The sequence below is a fragment of the Amblyraja radiata genome, chromosome 1 (assembly GCF_010909765.2).
Source record: "Amblyraja radiata isolate CabotCenter1 chromosome 1, sAmbRad1.1.pri, whole genome shotgun sequence".
Taxonomy (NCBI): domain Eukaryota; kingdom Metazoa; phylum Chordata; class Chondrichthyes; order Rajiformes; family Rajidae; genus Amblyraja; species Amblyraja radiata.
Genome location: NC_045956.1, coordinates 73,232,434 through 73,249,701, shown reverse-complemented (window position 1 = coordinate 73,249,701; position 17,268 = coordinate 73,232,434). Strand labels below are relative to the sequence as shown.

At 40.4% G+C, this 17,268-nt stretch overlaps 1 protein-coding gene across 4 annotated transcripts in view; it reads left to right on the top strand.

Annotated features, from left to right (window-relative positions):
• Window positions 1-17,268, top strand: part of wdfy3 (WD repeat and FYVE domain containing 3) — a 280,679-nt gene that overhangs the window by 129,896 nt on the left and 133,515 nt on the right. For all 4 annotated transcript variants that reach the window (XM_033024126.1, XM_033024134.1, XM_033024105.1 and 1 more), the window contains 3 exons: window positions 903-1,121; window positions 9,140-9,321; window positions 13,679-13,910. In XM_033024126.1, coding sequence (XP_032880017.1) covers window positions 903-1,121; window positions 9,140-9,321; window positions 13,679-13,910 — 633 coding nt within the window. The remainder of the gene's footprint in view (window positions 1-902; window positions 1,122-9,139; window positions 9,322-13,678; window positions 13,911-17,268) is intronic.

The following is a 17,268-nucleotide window of genomic DNA, read 5'->3' as shown; positions in this document are numbered from 1 at the left end:
AATGAGATTCTAAATATGCAGCGATAAGCACTGTATCTTTTCAAGATTTCCTTCTAATAGAAAATCAGCATCCCCGGACACACAGAAATCCCAGCATAAGTATTCCAGTTGTCTAAGTAAGATCTGAATTTGCTGAGAGCAGCAGTGGCACTATTGTGGACTTTCTGGAAAATCTAACAGGGCAGAGGCATCTGTAATCGATCCTTCAAGGATAATTTACCTTTGCAAAGCTCCCCACGGTAGCTTCAGAAAATTTAATTTGTTTTTTGATGTTTCCCGGATTATTTCTGGCACAACATGCTCCCTTTCTGAATAGAACAAAATGACTCCATCTCTACATGCATTGAATGCTGAGTACCTTCGATAAATCTTTGTTAGTGCTTGTCTCCATTATTTAAATAAGCTCATCACCCAGATTTATAATAGAATCTTTGTTGGTAGAAGGTGACAGGCAGAGATTCTTCTTCGTCTTGCTTCGTCTTGGGAACTGCTTTCATGGGATTTCCAAGATATTGTTTTTGCGAAATTACATAAGTATTTTAGCAGTGTCTGTGTATCAATATAAGTAAGGCTTGGAGGTCAAAATTTATTTTATAGTTGTAAATGACTATAATAATGCAAGTTGCATTGCATGTGTGAAGCAGCAAGTCGGATTTGTTTTACACTTGTAATAAGAAGGATGCCAACAGATTTATGGAGGTGAAAGATTGCCTGGTAAAGTGGATAGACAAATGTAGTTTAACACAGAAGTGTAAGGTGATGTACTATGGAAGGAAGGAAAAACAGAATATGTGATTTAGTTTTAATATAATTGATGGAATAATAAACCAATGAGAAGTGGAAAAAATATATGTGCTGTCTTTCTCTTTATATATGAATAAAAGTAAAACACTCTTTTTCAGGTGAACGATTCTTTCCACCACCATCTGGACTTACTTATTCAACCTGGTTTTGCATTGAGAGGTTCAGTAACCCTCTGACCAATCATTCTGTAAAGCTTCTTACCCTAGTGCGGAGATCAAATTCATCTGAGCAGCATTACATTTGCCTTGCTGTAATCCTTTCTGGGAAAGACAAGTCCCTATTTGTTTCTACCAAGGAAGAGTTGCTGCAAAACTATGGTGAGTTGGGGTTAAATTTGTTGCTTAAACATGTTTGGATAGTAACAGATTAAATATGAAGGTTTTTCAAAATAAATATGCATTTTTTAAGAATATTCCAAAACTATATTTTGTGAGGCATTATCTAGATAAACTATGTCTCTGTAACATTATGAAAAGTAATATATTTTCATTCTCAACCAAACTTATTCAATCTCTGCTTAATGAACATTTCTTGGCATCCTGCTTTAATACTCTCAGTCTATACTGCACTGCATCCATGGCAAATATGTCCATCCTTGGGTATAGAAACCAAATGCTGAGACTCTGACCTGGAGTGATATCCTATATAATTGTGGCAGGTCTTCCTTACTGATGAATTCCTTGCAATAAAAGCCAATACATCATTTGCCACCATCTGGAAGTTATTGTGGTTCATATATCAGCACACAAATGTTCCTCTTGATTCCAATATTTACTAATTTCTTACTTAAAAAAAATATTGTGTTTATAATACTGCTTTCTTAATTATTAATAACAGGCATATTATCCAAAGTACCTTCATCAAAATCTTTAACATGTATTGCACATAACGCAGGCCTCTTCAGTTGGCCGTGTACAATCTCATAAATAACCACATTAAAAATATTGCATTTCTTTTTATTAACCAATCCTTCTCTCCATGCAGTTGTGTATCTAATATCCTGTCATGTAAAATAATGCTGAATAGGAACAGGGTCTAAATAAGGAAGTTTCAATACTTCATTTATTATTATAAATATAATTTAAAAAATCTCCAGCAACAATTGTACTCAGAATGAAACGCTGAAGGTTTGTGGACAAGGTTTAATAGAATACAGTTGGAGGTGCAGGACATCTCGTTCAGCAATTGCTTGAATTGAAAATGTGTGGTCAACAGAATTGACATCTCAATGTTTAGCAACGGAGAGTGCAGTTTTGGACCTTGGAGTGTTTAAGACATTAAGGATGATTAGAGGAGATTTATTAGAATAATATCAAGGATGCAGGATTTCAGTTATGTGGAGAGAATGGAGAACCTAAGAACAGTGAGGTTTGAAAGAGCATTTATTACACATTTTATATTACACATTTTAATAAAGTTTGAACGCTTAAATATTATTAGAAGTGGCAATAACCAAAGGATAACAGTTTAATCTAATTGACAACAGACAGGCAAGGATGAATTTTGGCAGATGTTAAAGTCTGGATGGTGCTATCTCTTTGGATACAGAACCAAGCCCAACGGTAACTTTTGAAAGAGCATTAATAAAAGGGTTATTGTTTGTGTAGCCTTTGGAGAAGGAGCACAAGAATGGTACTAATTGGATAATTCCATCGAAGAACCAGCATAGGTTGATGGGCTAATTGGCCACCTTCTGTGCTTTACATCATTCTGCGGCCAAGACTTTGTGGCAGTGCCCTGACAAGAGTAGTGTGTGTCGTTGACCTTGAAGAATACTGTCCTTACAAATCTAGAGATTTCTGGCACAGATTTTGCCTTTTCCGATGTTGCAACTGTCAAGCATTAGCTTGAGGGGATGTGCAAGCAGCACATTGATCCTTAAAAAAGGTTGAGAAGGTTTCTCGCAGGCAACTAAGAAGTAAAAAAGCTCCAGCTTTTAATTTTTTTTACTGGTTGGCAGAAGCAGTGATTACAATGACATATCAAATGCATAGATTTTAACATATAGTTTAAGTATGAAACTTACAATAATTATGAGGAATAACACTTTACACATAAAATTTGTATTTTGAGGGCAATATCTCATCTGTTGAAACACGAGAGACTGATTGAGGTTTATGGCTTTGCTTATTTCACATATTGCTGCAGTAGGGTGCAAAGCAGTGTATCATGCAGAGGAAGAGGGAATAATATGGCAATGTTGGGCGTTGTGTATTAAATATGCGTCTCTATGTTCCAAAAATTGCTGCCAGATTTCTGATGTTCAGGCAGATCTTTTTCTCTGCCCTGAGGTGACCAGTTATTTGCCCATAGTTCCAGTATATTCCTGACCCAATTTTCTGCTGGATAGTTGGCTCACAGATGTCAGGGAGTACTGAGCCTCTCAGGATTCAGACTCACAAGCTGTCTTCACAACATTTCAAAATCATTTGGATTCTGTTTTTTTAAAACAAAATAAATTAAGATGTTTAAAATAATTTAAAATTAAAAAAATAAAAGAAGCGATTTATAAACATGTGCACACCTGCAAAAAAGAAAAAATTAATTAACCCCAAAAAAGTCTTATTTACTTTTCTCTTGGTAGCCTCCTGGTGAATGTGCATATTTTATTTTGAATATTGCTATTGTATTTATCGGACTTCCATTGCATTTAGCTGAGTTCAATATTAGAATAAAGAAGTTCATATTTAGTAGTATACTTGTTTCAGGTTAGCCATGTTCATGCAGTAGCAGAATTTTCCTGACATTTGCTACTATTGTGATTGTTATTTTCTCATTATGTGCTAGCACAAGTCTCTCAACCCTCTGAATTTATCCTTCAGTGAAATTGCAACTGATCGGTAATTTGACACTATTCATCTACTTTGGTACAATTTCCTTTTATAAGTTTGGCTAACAAAAATCGATCTCGGATTTACGATAATTATTTGAACTACTAAACTCCTTTTTATTAGGCAATAGATAATTTGTGCAGGAGTAAGCCATTCGGCCCTTCGAGCCAGCACCGCCATTCAATGTGATCATGGCTGATCATCCACAATCAATACCCCGTTCCTGCCTTCTCCCCATATCCCCTGACTCCGCTATCTTCAAGAGCCCTATCTAGCTCTCTCTTGAAAGTTTCCAGAGTACCGGCCTACACCTCCCTCTGAAGCAGAGAATTCCACAGACTCACAACTCTCTGTATGAAAAAGTGTTTCCTCATCTCCGTTCTAAACGGCTTACCCCTTATTCTTAAACTGTGGTCCCTGGTTCTGGACGCCCCCAACATCGGGAACATGTTTCCTGCCTCTAATGTGTCCAAACCCTTAATAATCTTTCAATAATCTTTCAATAAGTTTCAATAAGATTCCCTCTCATCCTTCTAAATTCCAGAGTATACAAGCCCAGCCGCTCCATTCTCTCAGTATATGACAGTCCCGTCATCCCAGGAATTAACCTTGTGAACCTACGCTGCACTCCCTCAATAGCAAGAATGTCCTTCCACAAATCTGGAGACCAAAACTGCACACAATACTCCAGGTGTGGTCTCATTAAGGGCCCTGTACAACTGTAGAAGGACTTCTTATCTCCTATACTCAACTCTTTGCTCCTATACTAAACTCCTCTTGTTATGAAGGCCAACATAACTTACCCCTTATTCTTAAACTGTGGTCCCTGGGACGGATTGCATCTTAACAGGTGGGGGACCAGCATTCTGGCAGGCAGGTTTGCCACTGCTACACGGGTGGTTTTAAACTGAATAAGGGGGGTGGGGTGTCGAATGGGATAGTGGAGGAAGGAGTTAAAGGGAAAGGGTTTCTTAAATGTGTGAGCGTAGAGACAGAGGGGTGTAAAATGAGGGTAGAAGCAATAGGTAGCAAAGTGAAAAGTAAAAGTGGCAGGCCGGCAAATCCAGGGCAAAAATCAAAAAGGGCCACTTTTCAGCATAATAGTATAAGGGGTAAGAGTGTTGTAAAAACAAGCCTGAAGGCTTTGTGTCTCAATGCAAGGAGCATTCGTAATAAGGTGGATGTTGAATGTGCAGATAGCTATTAACGACTATGATATAGTTGGGATCACGGAGACATGGCTCCAGGGTGACCAAGGCTGGGAGCTCAACATCCAGGGATATTCAATATTCAGGAGGGATAGACAGAAAGGGGAAGGAGGTGGGGTAGCGTTGCTGGTTAGAGAGCAGATTAACGCAATAGAAAGGAAGGACATTAGCTTTGAGGATGTGGAATCGATATGGGTAGAGCTGCGAAACACTAAGGGGCAGAAAACGCTAGTGGGAGTTGTGTACAGGCCACCTAACAGTAGTAGTGGAGTTGGGGATGGCATCAAACAGGAAATTAGAAATGCGTGCAACAAAGGTAAAACAGTTATAATGGGTGACTTCAATCTATATATAGATTGGGTGAATCAAATTGGCAAGGGTGCTGAGTAAGAGGATTTCTTGGAATGTATGCGGGATAGTTTTCTAAACCAACATGTAGAGGAACCAACGAGAGAGCAGGCTATTCTAGACTGGGTATTGAGTAATGAGGAAGGGTTAGTTAGCAGTCTTGTTGTGCGTGGCCCCTTGGGCAAGAGTGACCATAATATGGTTGAGTTCTTCATTAGGATGGAGAGTGACATCGTTAATTCAGAAACAAGGGTCCTGAACTTAAAGAAAGGTAACTTTGAGGGTATGAGACGTGAATTGGCCAAGATTGACTGGCGATTGATTCTTAATGGGTTGACGGTGGATATGCAATGGAAGGCATTTAAAGACTGCATGGATGAACTACAACAATTGTTCATCCCAGTTTGGCAAAAGAATAAATCAGGGAAGGTAGTGCATCCGTGGATAACAAGGGAAATCAGGGATAGTATCAAAGCAAAAGATGAAGTGTACAAATTAGCCAGAAAAAGCAGCCTACCAGAGGACTGGGAGAAATTCAGAGACCAGCAGAGGAGGACAAAGGGCTTAATTAGGAAAGGGAAAATAGATTATGAAAGAAAACTGGCAGGGAACATAAAAACTGACTGCAAAAGCTTTTATAGATATGTGAAGAGAAAAAGATTAGTTAAAACAAATGTAGGTCCCTTGCAGTCGGAAACAGGTGAATTGATCATGGGGAACAAGGACATGGCTTACCAATTGACTAACTACTTTGGTTCTGTCTTCACTAAGGAAGACTTAAATAATCTGCCGGAAATAGCAAGACCGGGGGTCAAATGAGATGGAGGAACTGAGTGAAATTCAGGTTAGCCGGGAAGTGGTGTTAGGTACATTGAATGGATTAAAGGCCGATAAATCCCCAGGGCCAGATAGGCTGCATCCTAGAGCACTTAAGAAAGTAGCCCCAGAAATAGTGGATGCATTTTTAGATTCTGGAGTAGTTCCTGAGGATTGGAGGGTAGCTAATGTAACACCACTTTTTAAAAAGGGAGGGAGAGAGAAAACGGGGAATTACAGACCAGTTAGTCTAACGTCGGTAGTGGGGAAGCTGCTAGAATCAGTTATTAAAGATGGGATAGCAGCACATTTGGAAAGTGGTGAAATCATTGGACAAAGTCAGCATGGATTTATGAAGGGTAAATCATGTCTGATGAATCTTATAGAATTTTTCGAGGATGTAACTAGTAGAGTGGATAAGGGAGAACCAGTGGATGTGTTATATCTGGACTTTCAGAAGGCTTTCGACAAGGTCCCACATAAGAGATTAGTATACAAACTTAAAGCATACGGTATTGGGGGTTCAGTATTGATGTGGATAGAGAACTGGCTGGCAGACAGGAAGCAAAGAGTAGAAGTAAACAGGTCCTTTTCACAATGGCAGGCAGCGACTAGTGGGGTACCACAAGGCTCAGTTCTGGGACCCCAGCTATTTACGATATATATTAATGATTTGGTCGAGGGAATTGAATGCAACATCTCCAAGTTTGCGGATGACACGAAGCTGGGGGGCAGTGTTAGCTGTGAGGAGGATGCTAGGAGGCTGCAAGGTGACTTGGATAGGCTGGGTGAGTGAGCAAATGCATGGCAGATGCAGTATAATGTGGATAAATGTGAGGTTATCCACTTTGGTGGCAAAAACAGGAAAGTAGATTATTATCTGAATGGTGGCCGATTAGGAAAGGGGGAGATGCAACGAGACCTGTGTGTCATGGTACACCAGTCATTAAAAGTAGGCATGGAGGTGCAGCAGGCAGTGAAGAAGGCGAATGGTATGTTAGCATTCATAGCAAAAGGATTTGAGTATAGGAGCAGGGAGGTTCTACAGCAGTTGTACAGGGTCTTGGTGAGACCTCACCTGGAGTATTGCGTACAGTTTTGGTCTCCTAATCTGAGGAAAGACATTCTTGCCATAGAGGGAGTACAGAGAAGGTTCACCAGACTGATTTCTGGGATGTCAGGACTTTCATATGAAGAAAGACTGGATAGACTCGGTTTGTACTCGCTAGAATTTAGAAGATTGAGGGGGGATCCTATAGAAACGTACAAAATTCTTAAGGGGCTGGACAGGCTAGATGCAGGAAGATTGTTCCCGATGTTGGGGAAGTCCAGAACAAGGGGTCACAGTTTAAGGATAAAGGGGAAATCTTTTAGGACCGAGATGAGGAAAACTTTTTTCACACAGAGAGTGGTGAATCTGTGGAATTCTCTCCCGCAGAAGGTAGTTGGGGCCAGTTCATTGGCTATATTTAAGAGGGAGTTAGATGTGGCCCTTGTGGCTAAAGGGATCAGGGGGTATGGAGAGAAGGCAGGTACAGGATACTGAGTTGGATGATCAGCCATGATCATATTGAATGGCGGTGCAGGCTCGAAGGGCCGAATGGCCTACTCCTGCACCTATTTTCTATGTTTCTATGTTTCTAACATGCCATTCACTTTCTTCATTCACTGCCTGCTGTACCTGCATGCTTACTTTCATTCACTGATAAACAAGGACCCCCGAGGGGTCCTTTAGGAGCATGAAGTGTCGTTTAAATGTTCTTCTTATACACCTGGTCTGATTTTATTTTATCAGCTGATTTCCTTATCTGCAGAAAGACACCAAATCTTTTCATTATTGTGAAAACTAATAAAAGCAGGAGGTACTTATTTCTCTGTTTTTGCTATATTCTAGGACATACAAGCATAATATAATCTTAGAGCATTGGTAATTTCAAAAAATAGTTGCCATGGGAATGACTAGTGACTGGATGATCCTGGTTTCTTCGGTTGGAAAAATAAAGGAAGAAGGTCAAATCGAAGAGTGCTCTGAGACTGCATTCATTAATAATGTAACAACAGTGGCAATTGTGATATTAACATGTAGTAAATACATACAGGTCCTCCCTAGCTTATGAACACCTGATATCTACAGCACGCACACAGGAATGAGCATTTGCGGGTTGGATGGTCAGGTGCTGTAGGGCTGCACCCATCTTCTGTCACGTAGGAACTCTGTTCACAACTGCATTTCTGCCTTGTGAACTGTTCAGACTACGAGCAGTTTCACAGCAACTGTTGTGACCTGTGGAAGACGTACAAAAATAAGATGCTTGTTTTTGCAATTCAATTGTCCTTTTTTTTTAGCAAAACAGTACTTGTAATTCATTAGAATATTAATGTTTTAAAATGTATTTCCCTCTTGATTGCTCAATAAAAATACCTTATTTAATTGTAAACACCAACTGGGCATCTGCTGAGAGGCGGCCAAACACATTTGTGTTTAAAAGTGGTAGGCATTGATTTACAGTCAAATGTTTTAGATTCTCTGGCAGAGGTTTGGATTTCCAGTGGTATGATGTGCTAGAATATTATTTTAAATCATTGCAGGGTCTTAAATGGTATTATCCTTTGTTTCTATTTGGGACTACCTCTTTAAGGTTTTGATCATTGTTTCTAATAATCCACTCACTTGCTCTTAGTGTATGTCTGATCACTAGTTTATGGAGAGGTAATTTATTACTTTGAGGGTAGGTATACATTCAAGCAAGTGAATATTTGCAATGCATTTAAGCAATTTTTCAAGATTATATTATTGAGCTTGAAAATGTGTTTGGAAAAAAATTCATAAAGTTATGCCCTTTCGCTCAACTTTTTCATGCCAACAAATTGCTAATCCCATTTGCTTGTCTTTGCCTCCACATCCCTCAAAACCTTTCCTATCCATGTATTTGTCCAAATATTTTGTAAACATGCCTCTACCACCACCTCTGGTGACTAGCTCCATATACCCACCACCCTTTGTGTGAAGAAACCTGACCCTCTGATTCTAAGCTGCATGGTGCTGGTGGAGTATTAAGTTGGTTTGTTCAGAGCAATCTGAGTGATGTCATCCTGTGAAACATGCTGAATTGCTTTTCCTCTTTGTTTTAGTTGATGACTTCAGTGAGGAGTCATCCTTTTATGAGATTCTTCCTTGCTGTGCTCGATTTCGCTGCGGTGAACTAATTAATGAGGGACAGTGGCATCACCTAGTGCTTGTGATGAGTAAAGGCATGTTGAAGAACAGCAATGCTACTTTATACCTGGACGGTCAACATGTTAACACAGTTAAGGTATGATGAAATCCTGAGAAAGAGTTCAAATAAAATACTCTGAAATTGTAAAATTAAATTAAAATAGTTTGTCATTTTCAATCAAATTATTTTTCTTGATGGTCCTTTCTTTTTTAAATGATATCATATATTCAGTAGTTTTTATACTAAATCTAATTAAGCCAATGTATCATCATAGCCCAAATTAGGCCCTTGTGTTGCTCAAGAATTGTAATTTGAGGATTTCCTCAACTAGGCTGTTTTATGTAATGATTATTCATAGTCTATGACTTCGCTCTTTGCCCTGTGGGAAATAGTTCATTCCTGTGAAGATATAATATCCGTTATCTAATCAAAATCAAGTAAGCCAATTGGTTAACCAGTGAATGTTAATTCCCAGAAGAACTTGTGTTTTTAGAAGCTAATTTAGATAAGGTGGTGGTTCCACGTCCCACGTCCCATACAATTATCTAATGACAAGTGTATAGGAAAAAAATGACTCAACTGAGACCCCAGAACCTATGATGTTATTGTAGACTTGAACAGTTGAAGTAATCAGATTACAGACTTTTGGTACTCTAGCCAAAAATTATTACTTTTTTGGCTAATGTTGATTCAAATGAAAACTAAGAGGGGCAAGCAATATCATGATTAAATAAAGATCTGAGCTGTCGGGTGGTGGGCTGGAATTTTGATTCATTTGTTTTAAAAAAGCGTTTTTGGTATGAAACATAATATTTAGACAATCATATTTATATGATCTCCAGCTTGACAGTCTATTAATGCCATTATTCCATTTTAACAAGAACATTTTAGGCTTTGATAAAGTGATGATCCATTTGTGCAGTTTGTTTCATTAAGTGTTGTTTTAATTGTATACAATCCTTTCATTTCACTTATGCTCTTTGAATCTGCGATGAAACTGTTGTAACTGTCTTTCCCTGCAAATTTTTGAATGTCAACATTACTTTTCAAGTGAACTGACTGCAATCAACAGTGACTACGATGTTCTTTCACTAATCCTTAATCTTAACAGATCATGTATTCACAAAATGATGTGCAAGATTTGGTTTTATTTTCAATTATTTCATCCACTCTGCTGGGCAATGATGTCATTTTACTGCACAATATAGAAGTTGTGCACAGTACTTGCAAAAGAGAACAGTGCTGATGTGTATTTTTGCTTGATATCATTTGTTCAATTCAAACTTTTTGGATCCTTCAAGAAAGGTGATTCGAAAAAAGATAAAATATCCATGGAAACTAAGAGGTTTCCATGATGCTGCATCGGCTTTCAGTTCCATCAGAGATAGCCATCACCAACTTGAGGCCTGATCTTGTCCTCTGGTCGAACTCTCATCGCATGGTGTATCTTGTGGAGCTCACAGTCCCTTGGGAGGATGCTGTGCAGGAAACCTTCGAAAGAAAGAAACTGCGATATACAGAGCTTGCAGCGGAGGCAGAACAGCGGGGCTGGAGAGCTAAGATCTGCCTGGTAGAAGTTGGATGTCGAGGATTCGTGGCAATATCTACCTTAAGACTGATGAAGGACCTGGGGATCAGTGGACAAGCCCTACGCCAGGCCATCAAAGAAACATCACGGGTGGCAGAGCGGAGTAGCCAGTGGCTCAGGCTGAAGAGGAAGACCCCATTTGGTCTCCCAAATAACCGACTAGACAGATGCAGAGGGGGGTGGTTCTGTGCCTACCGGGTCCAATCAACGAAACGTGGATGAAAGTAGGTGCCCATTTGATAATCCCAATGACGTGTCTGCCTAGCCTTCCTCAACATCGGAGGAGCATAGGTGAGTGCATAAGGGTCCCATCACCACCGGGAGCAAGTTGACATTTGGCACTTTGGATTTTTAACATCTTGTCCTGTGTATTTGGAAACAGTTCAATTCAAGCTTTTTGGATCCTTCAAGAAAGATGATTCGAAAAAAGATAAAATATCCATGGAAATTAAGAGGTTTCCATGATGCTTCATCTCATTAAAGCTGTCTTCCCCATTAACATTAGGTTCAACTGCCGCTTTGTGAGATTTCCAGAATAATCCTCAAACTTGTCCAATGTGGTATAATATTTGTTTAAGAAGGAACTGCAGATGCTGGAAAATCGAAGGTACACAAAAAAGCTGGAGAAACTCAGCGGATACAGCAGCATCTATGGAGCGAAGGAAATAGGCAACATTTCGGGCCGAAACCCTTCTTCAGTCTGAAGAAGGGTTTCGGCCCGAAATGTTGCCTATTTCCTTCGCTCCATAGATGCTGCTGCACCCGCTGAGTTTCTCCAGCTTTTTTGTGTACCTGTGGTATAATATTTATTCCATTTAGATTATGTTCAGTTTTATAAGGACTAATGCCTATTAACATGGAATAAACTGTTCATAAATTTCATGTAATTCCACAATCTGAGGTCAATCCATTACGTATTTGATTGCAATTTTCTTTCTTTGATACTTAACGGTGTCAGTCTTCTATTGTTTAAAGGATTGATAAAATTCTTAGACTGTTGCCTTTCACCAAAGAAGCTGAAGGAGAACGTTAGCCAGTAGCAATGTTAGCATTTTTGGATACGGTGTAAATGGGATTATTTGTGATCAATGTTATTAATTTCATTGTGGAAAAGATGCTGATCATCATCTATGTATATATTATTAAAACTCTCATCTTGTTTGTTTGTCAATATATATATATATATATATATATATATATATATGTATGCGTGTGTCCCCGAAATAAAGCCAAAACGGTACACGATAGCGCTACAATTTATGGCGCACCGTTGTCCTGTGGTGTAATTGAAACAAGTTTTGTTCAGATTGATGGTATATTTTACAAGTTATTGACATTTTAAACTTTACAAAAACCACTTTACAAAACCACTTTTCCACTTGCCCTGCCCGTCAGCAGCGTTCAACGTCACAATCGGATCCCAAATTATTTTTTTTTTTCATTGACTTTGATTTTATTCTAAAATCAAATTCTTCTCATTCTTTTCATTAACAGCTAACATTGTGTTTAGGTTATTTTAAAGAAAAAACGCGATTTTCATTGAGGATTTCATTTTTTTTTAAATCGCGATTTTCATTGTGGGGGGGTGGGCTAGGGGGAGGTGAGGAGTGGGGGAGCAGGGGGATAGAGGGAGAGGAGGGGGTGGGGAGATGGAGGTGAGGAGGGAGAGTGAGAGGAGGGAGAGTGAGAGGATGGGGGATTGAGGGAGAGGAGGGGAGAGGAAGGGGAAAGTGGGAGAGGTGAGATGGGAGAGTGGGGGATGAGGGGGGGGGGTAGAGGGAGAGGAGTGGGAGATATGGGGAGAGGAGGGCAGTGGGGGAGGAGGGGGGTAGGGGAAAGGAGGGGGCAGTGAGGGAGGTAGGGAGTGCGGGATAGATGGAGTGGGGGGTGGGGATAGGAGGAGGTGGGGAGCGGGGAGATAGAGGGAGAGGAGGGGTTAGGGAGGGGAGAGGGGTTATGGAGGGAGTGACTGAGGGTAGGGGAAAGGGGAGGGAGAGGTGTGGGGGGAGGGGAGGAGGATATTAGAGGGAGGGTGAAGAAGAGGAGATGTGCTGGGGGATGAGGGAATGGAGGAGGATATGGGTAGGAAGAGGGATGGCGAGGTAATAGATGAGGGGAGGGAGAAGGGGGTGAGGGGAAGAAGCAGAGGAAGGTTGGTGGATGGTGGGTGGGAGGATAATGGAGATGGGGAATAGGGGACTGAAGAGCGTTCACATTAATCTTATATTTTACAAGTTATTGCCATTTTGAACTTTAAATACATTGCAGCCGCGCTCCCACTTTCCGGCCGCGCCTGTGCTGTTGGGTGAGGGTTGCTGTGACTCGCATCACAATGGGAATCTCTGGCGTCACAACGGGAACCTGTCAGCCGCGCCTGCGCAGCTGGTTGCTATGGGTGAATGGTGGAATATTGCGTTGGGGGGACGGGCCCTACGGGTCCGCACTTGGCCTGGTTTTAATTTAAAAACTGAAGGATTTGAATATTAGCATCAGTTTTGTTTTTTTTTTAAAGATAGTTTGGAGAAATTAGTATATTAGTATCCTTTGTCTTCTGATAACATCCTTGCTCCATGAGATTGATGTATAAGTTATACTACATTCAATCAGCATCAGGATTTTTAGTGTCCCTTATTAGTATACCACGGAAGGCACAGTATTCTGTTGAAGAGATTATCTAAACTGAGGAAACAATTTTTTGAAATGTGTGTTGTGATGATTCAGTACTAATCTATGATTCTACCTTTACATATGTACTTAAACCTGCCTTCATTATGTCAAAAATGAATCATTTTTAGTCAAGTGTTACAGGATTTTTGCAGAACTGATAATTATTGGCATTGACCATTTTATTTTGTATGTTTGTAGCTTCACTATATCCACGGTTCACCGGGTGGATCAGGATCTGCAAATCTGCCAGTTGTTAGTACCGTGTATGGCTACATTGGCACACCTCCAGCTCAGCGTCAGATTTCATCCTTAATATGGCGCCTTGGACCCACCCACTTCTTGGAGGAAGTTTTACCTGCTACCAGCGTCAGTATCATTTATGAATTGGGGCCGAATTATATTGGCAGCTTCCAAGCTGTGTGTGTTCCCTGTAAGTAATATTCTCAACATCAAATTGTGGTTCAAAATCAAACTAAATAGGATTTTCGGCAGAGATAAAAGTGCTTGTTAATTAGAATTAAAATTGGTGTTGGTGTTACGACACAACAGACTTACCCTAGCTTTTGACGTATCTGTTGAAAAATCCTTCTCACATATTTTTTGTTTTATGGCACATTGCTTTAAGCACGATGTTCCAACACTTGTCTTTGGTGTTACATTTTTCAGCCGCAGATTGTGACTTCAACAATTTTCAGCGATTTTATAAAGAATAATAATGGATTAGAACTCTTCTTTCCATTTTTTGCAAGTAGTAAATGGAGAACATAAAAATAAATTCTAAGTTTAAGTCTGTAAACTACGTTCATTACCTAAGTATCCTCGCATTAGGAAAACTGACAGAATTAGCAACATAACAACAGGAATCATTCATTTGATCTACAAGGCTTCTTCGATCAATTTATTTCATTTCTAACCTTTCCCAGTTCTGATACAGTGTTATAGGCCTGAAATATGAGTTGTTTGTCTTTCCACAAATGCTGCCTGGCTTGCTGAGCATTTCCTTTTTTTAAATTTCTGATCCCTATGGTACTCGACTTAATCTAATTCACCTAATCTGAAAATGACCCATATTTTCTTGTAGAAACAAGGAACTACGGAAGCTGCTTTGCCAAGGTGCCGGAGAAACTTGGCGGGTCAAGCAGCATCCCTGGAGAACATGGATAGGTGATATTTTTGTTCATCAGACTGATTGCAGGGACCTGTAGAGCAGGAGAGCAGCAGAAACTACAGAGGGGATACAGTCAGAGAGGGTCTCACAGAACTCGTCAGAGAGAAGAGGAGAACTTCGTCAAAGTAGGCAGATTTTGAGGCGATTTTACAGTGGCGCAGTCAAAATGTGTAAACAAGGAACTGCGGATGCTATACTCCTGCAATCAGAAATGAAGAAAAATACGACCTGAAACATTACCAATCCATATTCTCCATGGATACTGCCTGACCCGCTGAGTTCCTCCAGCATTTTGTGTCTTTCCTCCATATATTCTTACTGTTTTTTATTCTATGTCCATAATAATATACCAAACCTCTTGAGCCGTTATAAAGTAAACTTTTTGTAGAATTTATCAGTTGATTAAAATATCTCGAAATGTCGTACTCATTTGTCCTCAAAAATAATTTATCAGTTTGATAAATATGAAATCCTTTCATAAAACAATATTGATATAGATTTTTACTTTGTTTGTGTTCCTGTTGGGTGGAAAGAGCACATCAGTTCAGTGATAATCACAACATGAGTGGATTTCTTCGCACTCTGATGACTGGTCTAAACTCGATTGGGCCCACTTAATAACAGCCAAGCACAGAGGTCTTTTCAAAGATAAAAGAGGCTTGGGGGGAATGATAGATAGATTCTTGATTCATATAGGTGTCAGAGGTTATGGGGAGAAGACAGGAGAATGGGGTTAGGAGCGAGATATAGATCAGTCATGATTGAATGGCGGGGTAGACTTGATGGACCGAATGGCCTAATTTACTTATTTTCCATATGACCTTATGGACACCAAAGAACCTCCCAAAAGATGCTCTGTGCTGAACGAGTATTTCCTTGATTCTAGCCCATAGCATACTCTCAAGTGCAGTCTTGCCATCTCCAAAGAAAGTAAGGAAATGGAAAAGACAGTTATGACAGCTGAAGCCAACAAAGATTCTACAAAAGACAATTTCCTTGTTAAAATTCTGGAGATTCCTGGAGTGGATCTTCAGTTACACATGCAAAGCCTTGTCTCCCATACCTAGGAAGACGGTGTGACAGAGACCAGTGATCATAACCGTCTTCAGGAAGGGAGATACAGCTGATTGTGGTAACTACAGAAGGGTCTTCCTGCAATCAGCCAAAGGGAGAGTCATTTCAAGGCTTCTCTTCATCCGTCTTTCCCTGGTGGTTAAGGAGCTATTCTGCAGAGTGGATTCTGCTTATCAAGAGGCACAATAGATTTGATGTTGCCAGCTCAAGGATGAGAGAATTCTTCTTAAATTTGGCTGCCTGCACAAAATCCCCCAAATTCCCCAATGTGATCAGCCATGATCACATTGAATGGCGGTGCTGGCTCGAAGGGCCAAATGGCCTACTCCTGCACATATTGTCTATTGTCCACTGGCAGAATAAATGAATCAATATTAGTGTCCTCTCCCAGCCCAACATCCCTCATTACTTTGGCCTCATTAACTATCTCACATGTCATCGACCCGATGTAGAGCAAGTAATCCCTGATCTCAAGTAGCAGCTCCCAGGAAGAAGTGATTTTACCCCTGTTCTAGAGAAATTATGCTTCATATATTAACCTTTTGTCAAGTCTTATTCGCTCACGCCGTTTTATTGTTTGATATCTTTAAATACAAAGTGTTTTGAAATATCTTCAACTGTAGTCAGCATGCAGCCACGTCTTTCTTACATTTATGTCACACCCATTTGTACAAATGCATTCAGATACAGAATGTGGATTTCTGCCATTTCACTTTTGCTGTTGAACACTGCCGTTTTCCACCTCGCATCACTCTACCAATTTGCTGCTTAGCTCAATACCTATGTCCCTTTACTTTTATTCTCCCACTTAAACACGGCCCATGTTTGCTATTTCTTCCTAATATTTCAACCTTAAGGAAGTACAGGTGCACAACCTTTTATCCGAAAGCGTTGGGACCAGACACTTTTCGTAATTCAGAATTTGTCGGCCTTCGGAATGGAAATTTTTAGCGTAGATTTTAATGGCTGGCTCAGTGGTAGAATGCTCGGCTCATATCCACAAGGTCGCGAGTTTGCGCCTTGATCCCGGCAGTTACTCGGTCGCGAGTTTGAGTCTTCAATGTCGTTTTTTCTTGCAGAATAAATGTCTGTATGAAATGCAGTGTGTTGAATGAATTCCTGAATTTGTAAATGTGCCCGCAGCATTGAATCACCTCTCGCACTCATGTCACCCTAGCGGGGCTACATGCCCTTAGGCGGCCTAGCTCGGGGATTCTTGAATCCCCGAGCTAGGTCGCGAGTTTGCGCCTCGATCCTGGCAGTTACTCGGTCGCGAGTTTGAGTCTTCAATGTAGTTTTTTCTTGCAGAATAAATGTTTGTATGAAATGCAGTGTAGGAGAGGTGTACTGACTGTGTGGGCAGAACTTTGGAAGTGATTGCCCGCCAGTCTAAAAAGCCGCTGTGTCTCCCTGTCCCTGGGATAGCAGGGGGCGATCAAACAGCACAATACCCCCCTCCCCCTCCAACTCCAGAGGAATCCGCTCCCCGATGGGCCGCTACGGCGACAAGTGGCAGTTTGCCCACAGCCCGAGCTGCGCCCCCTCA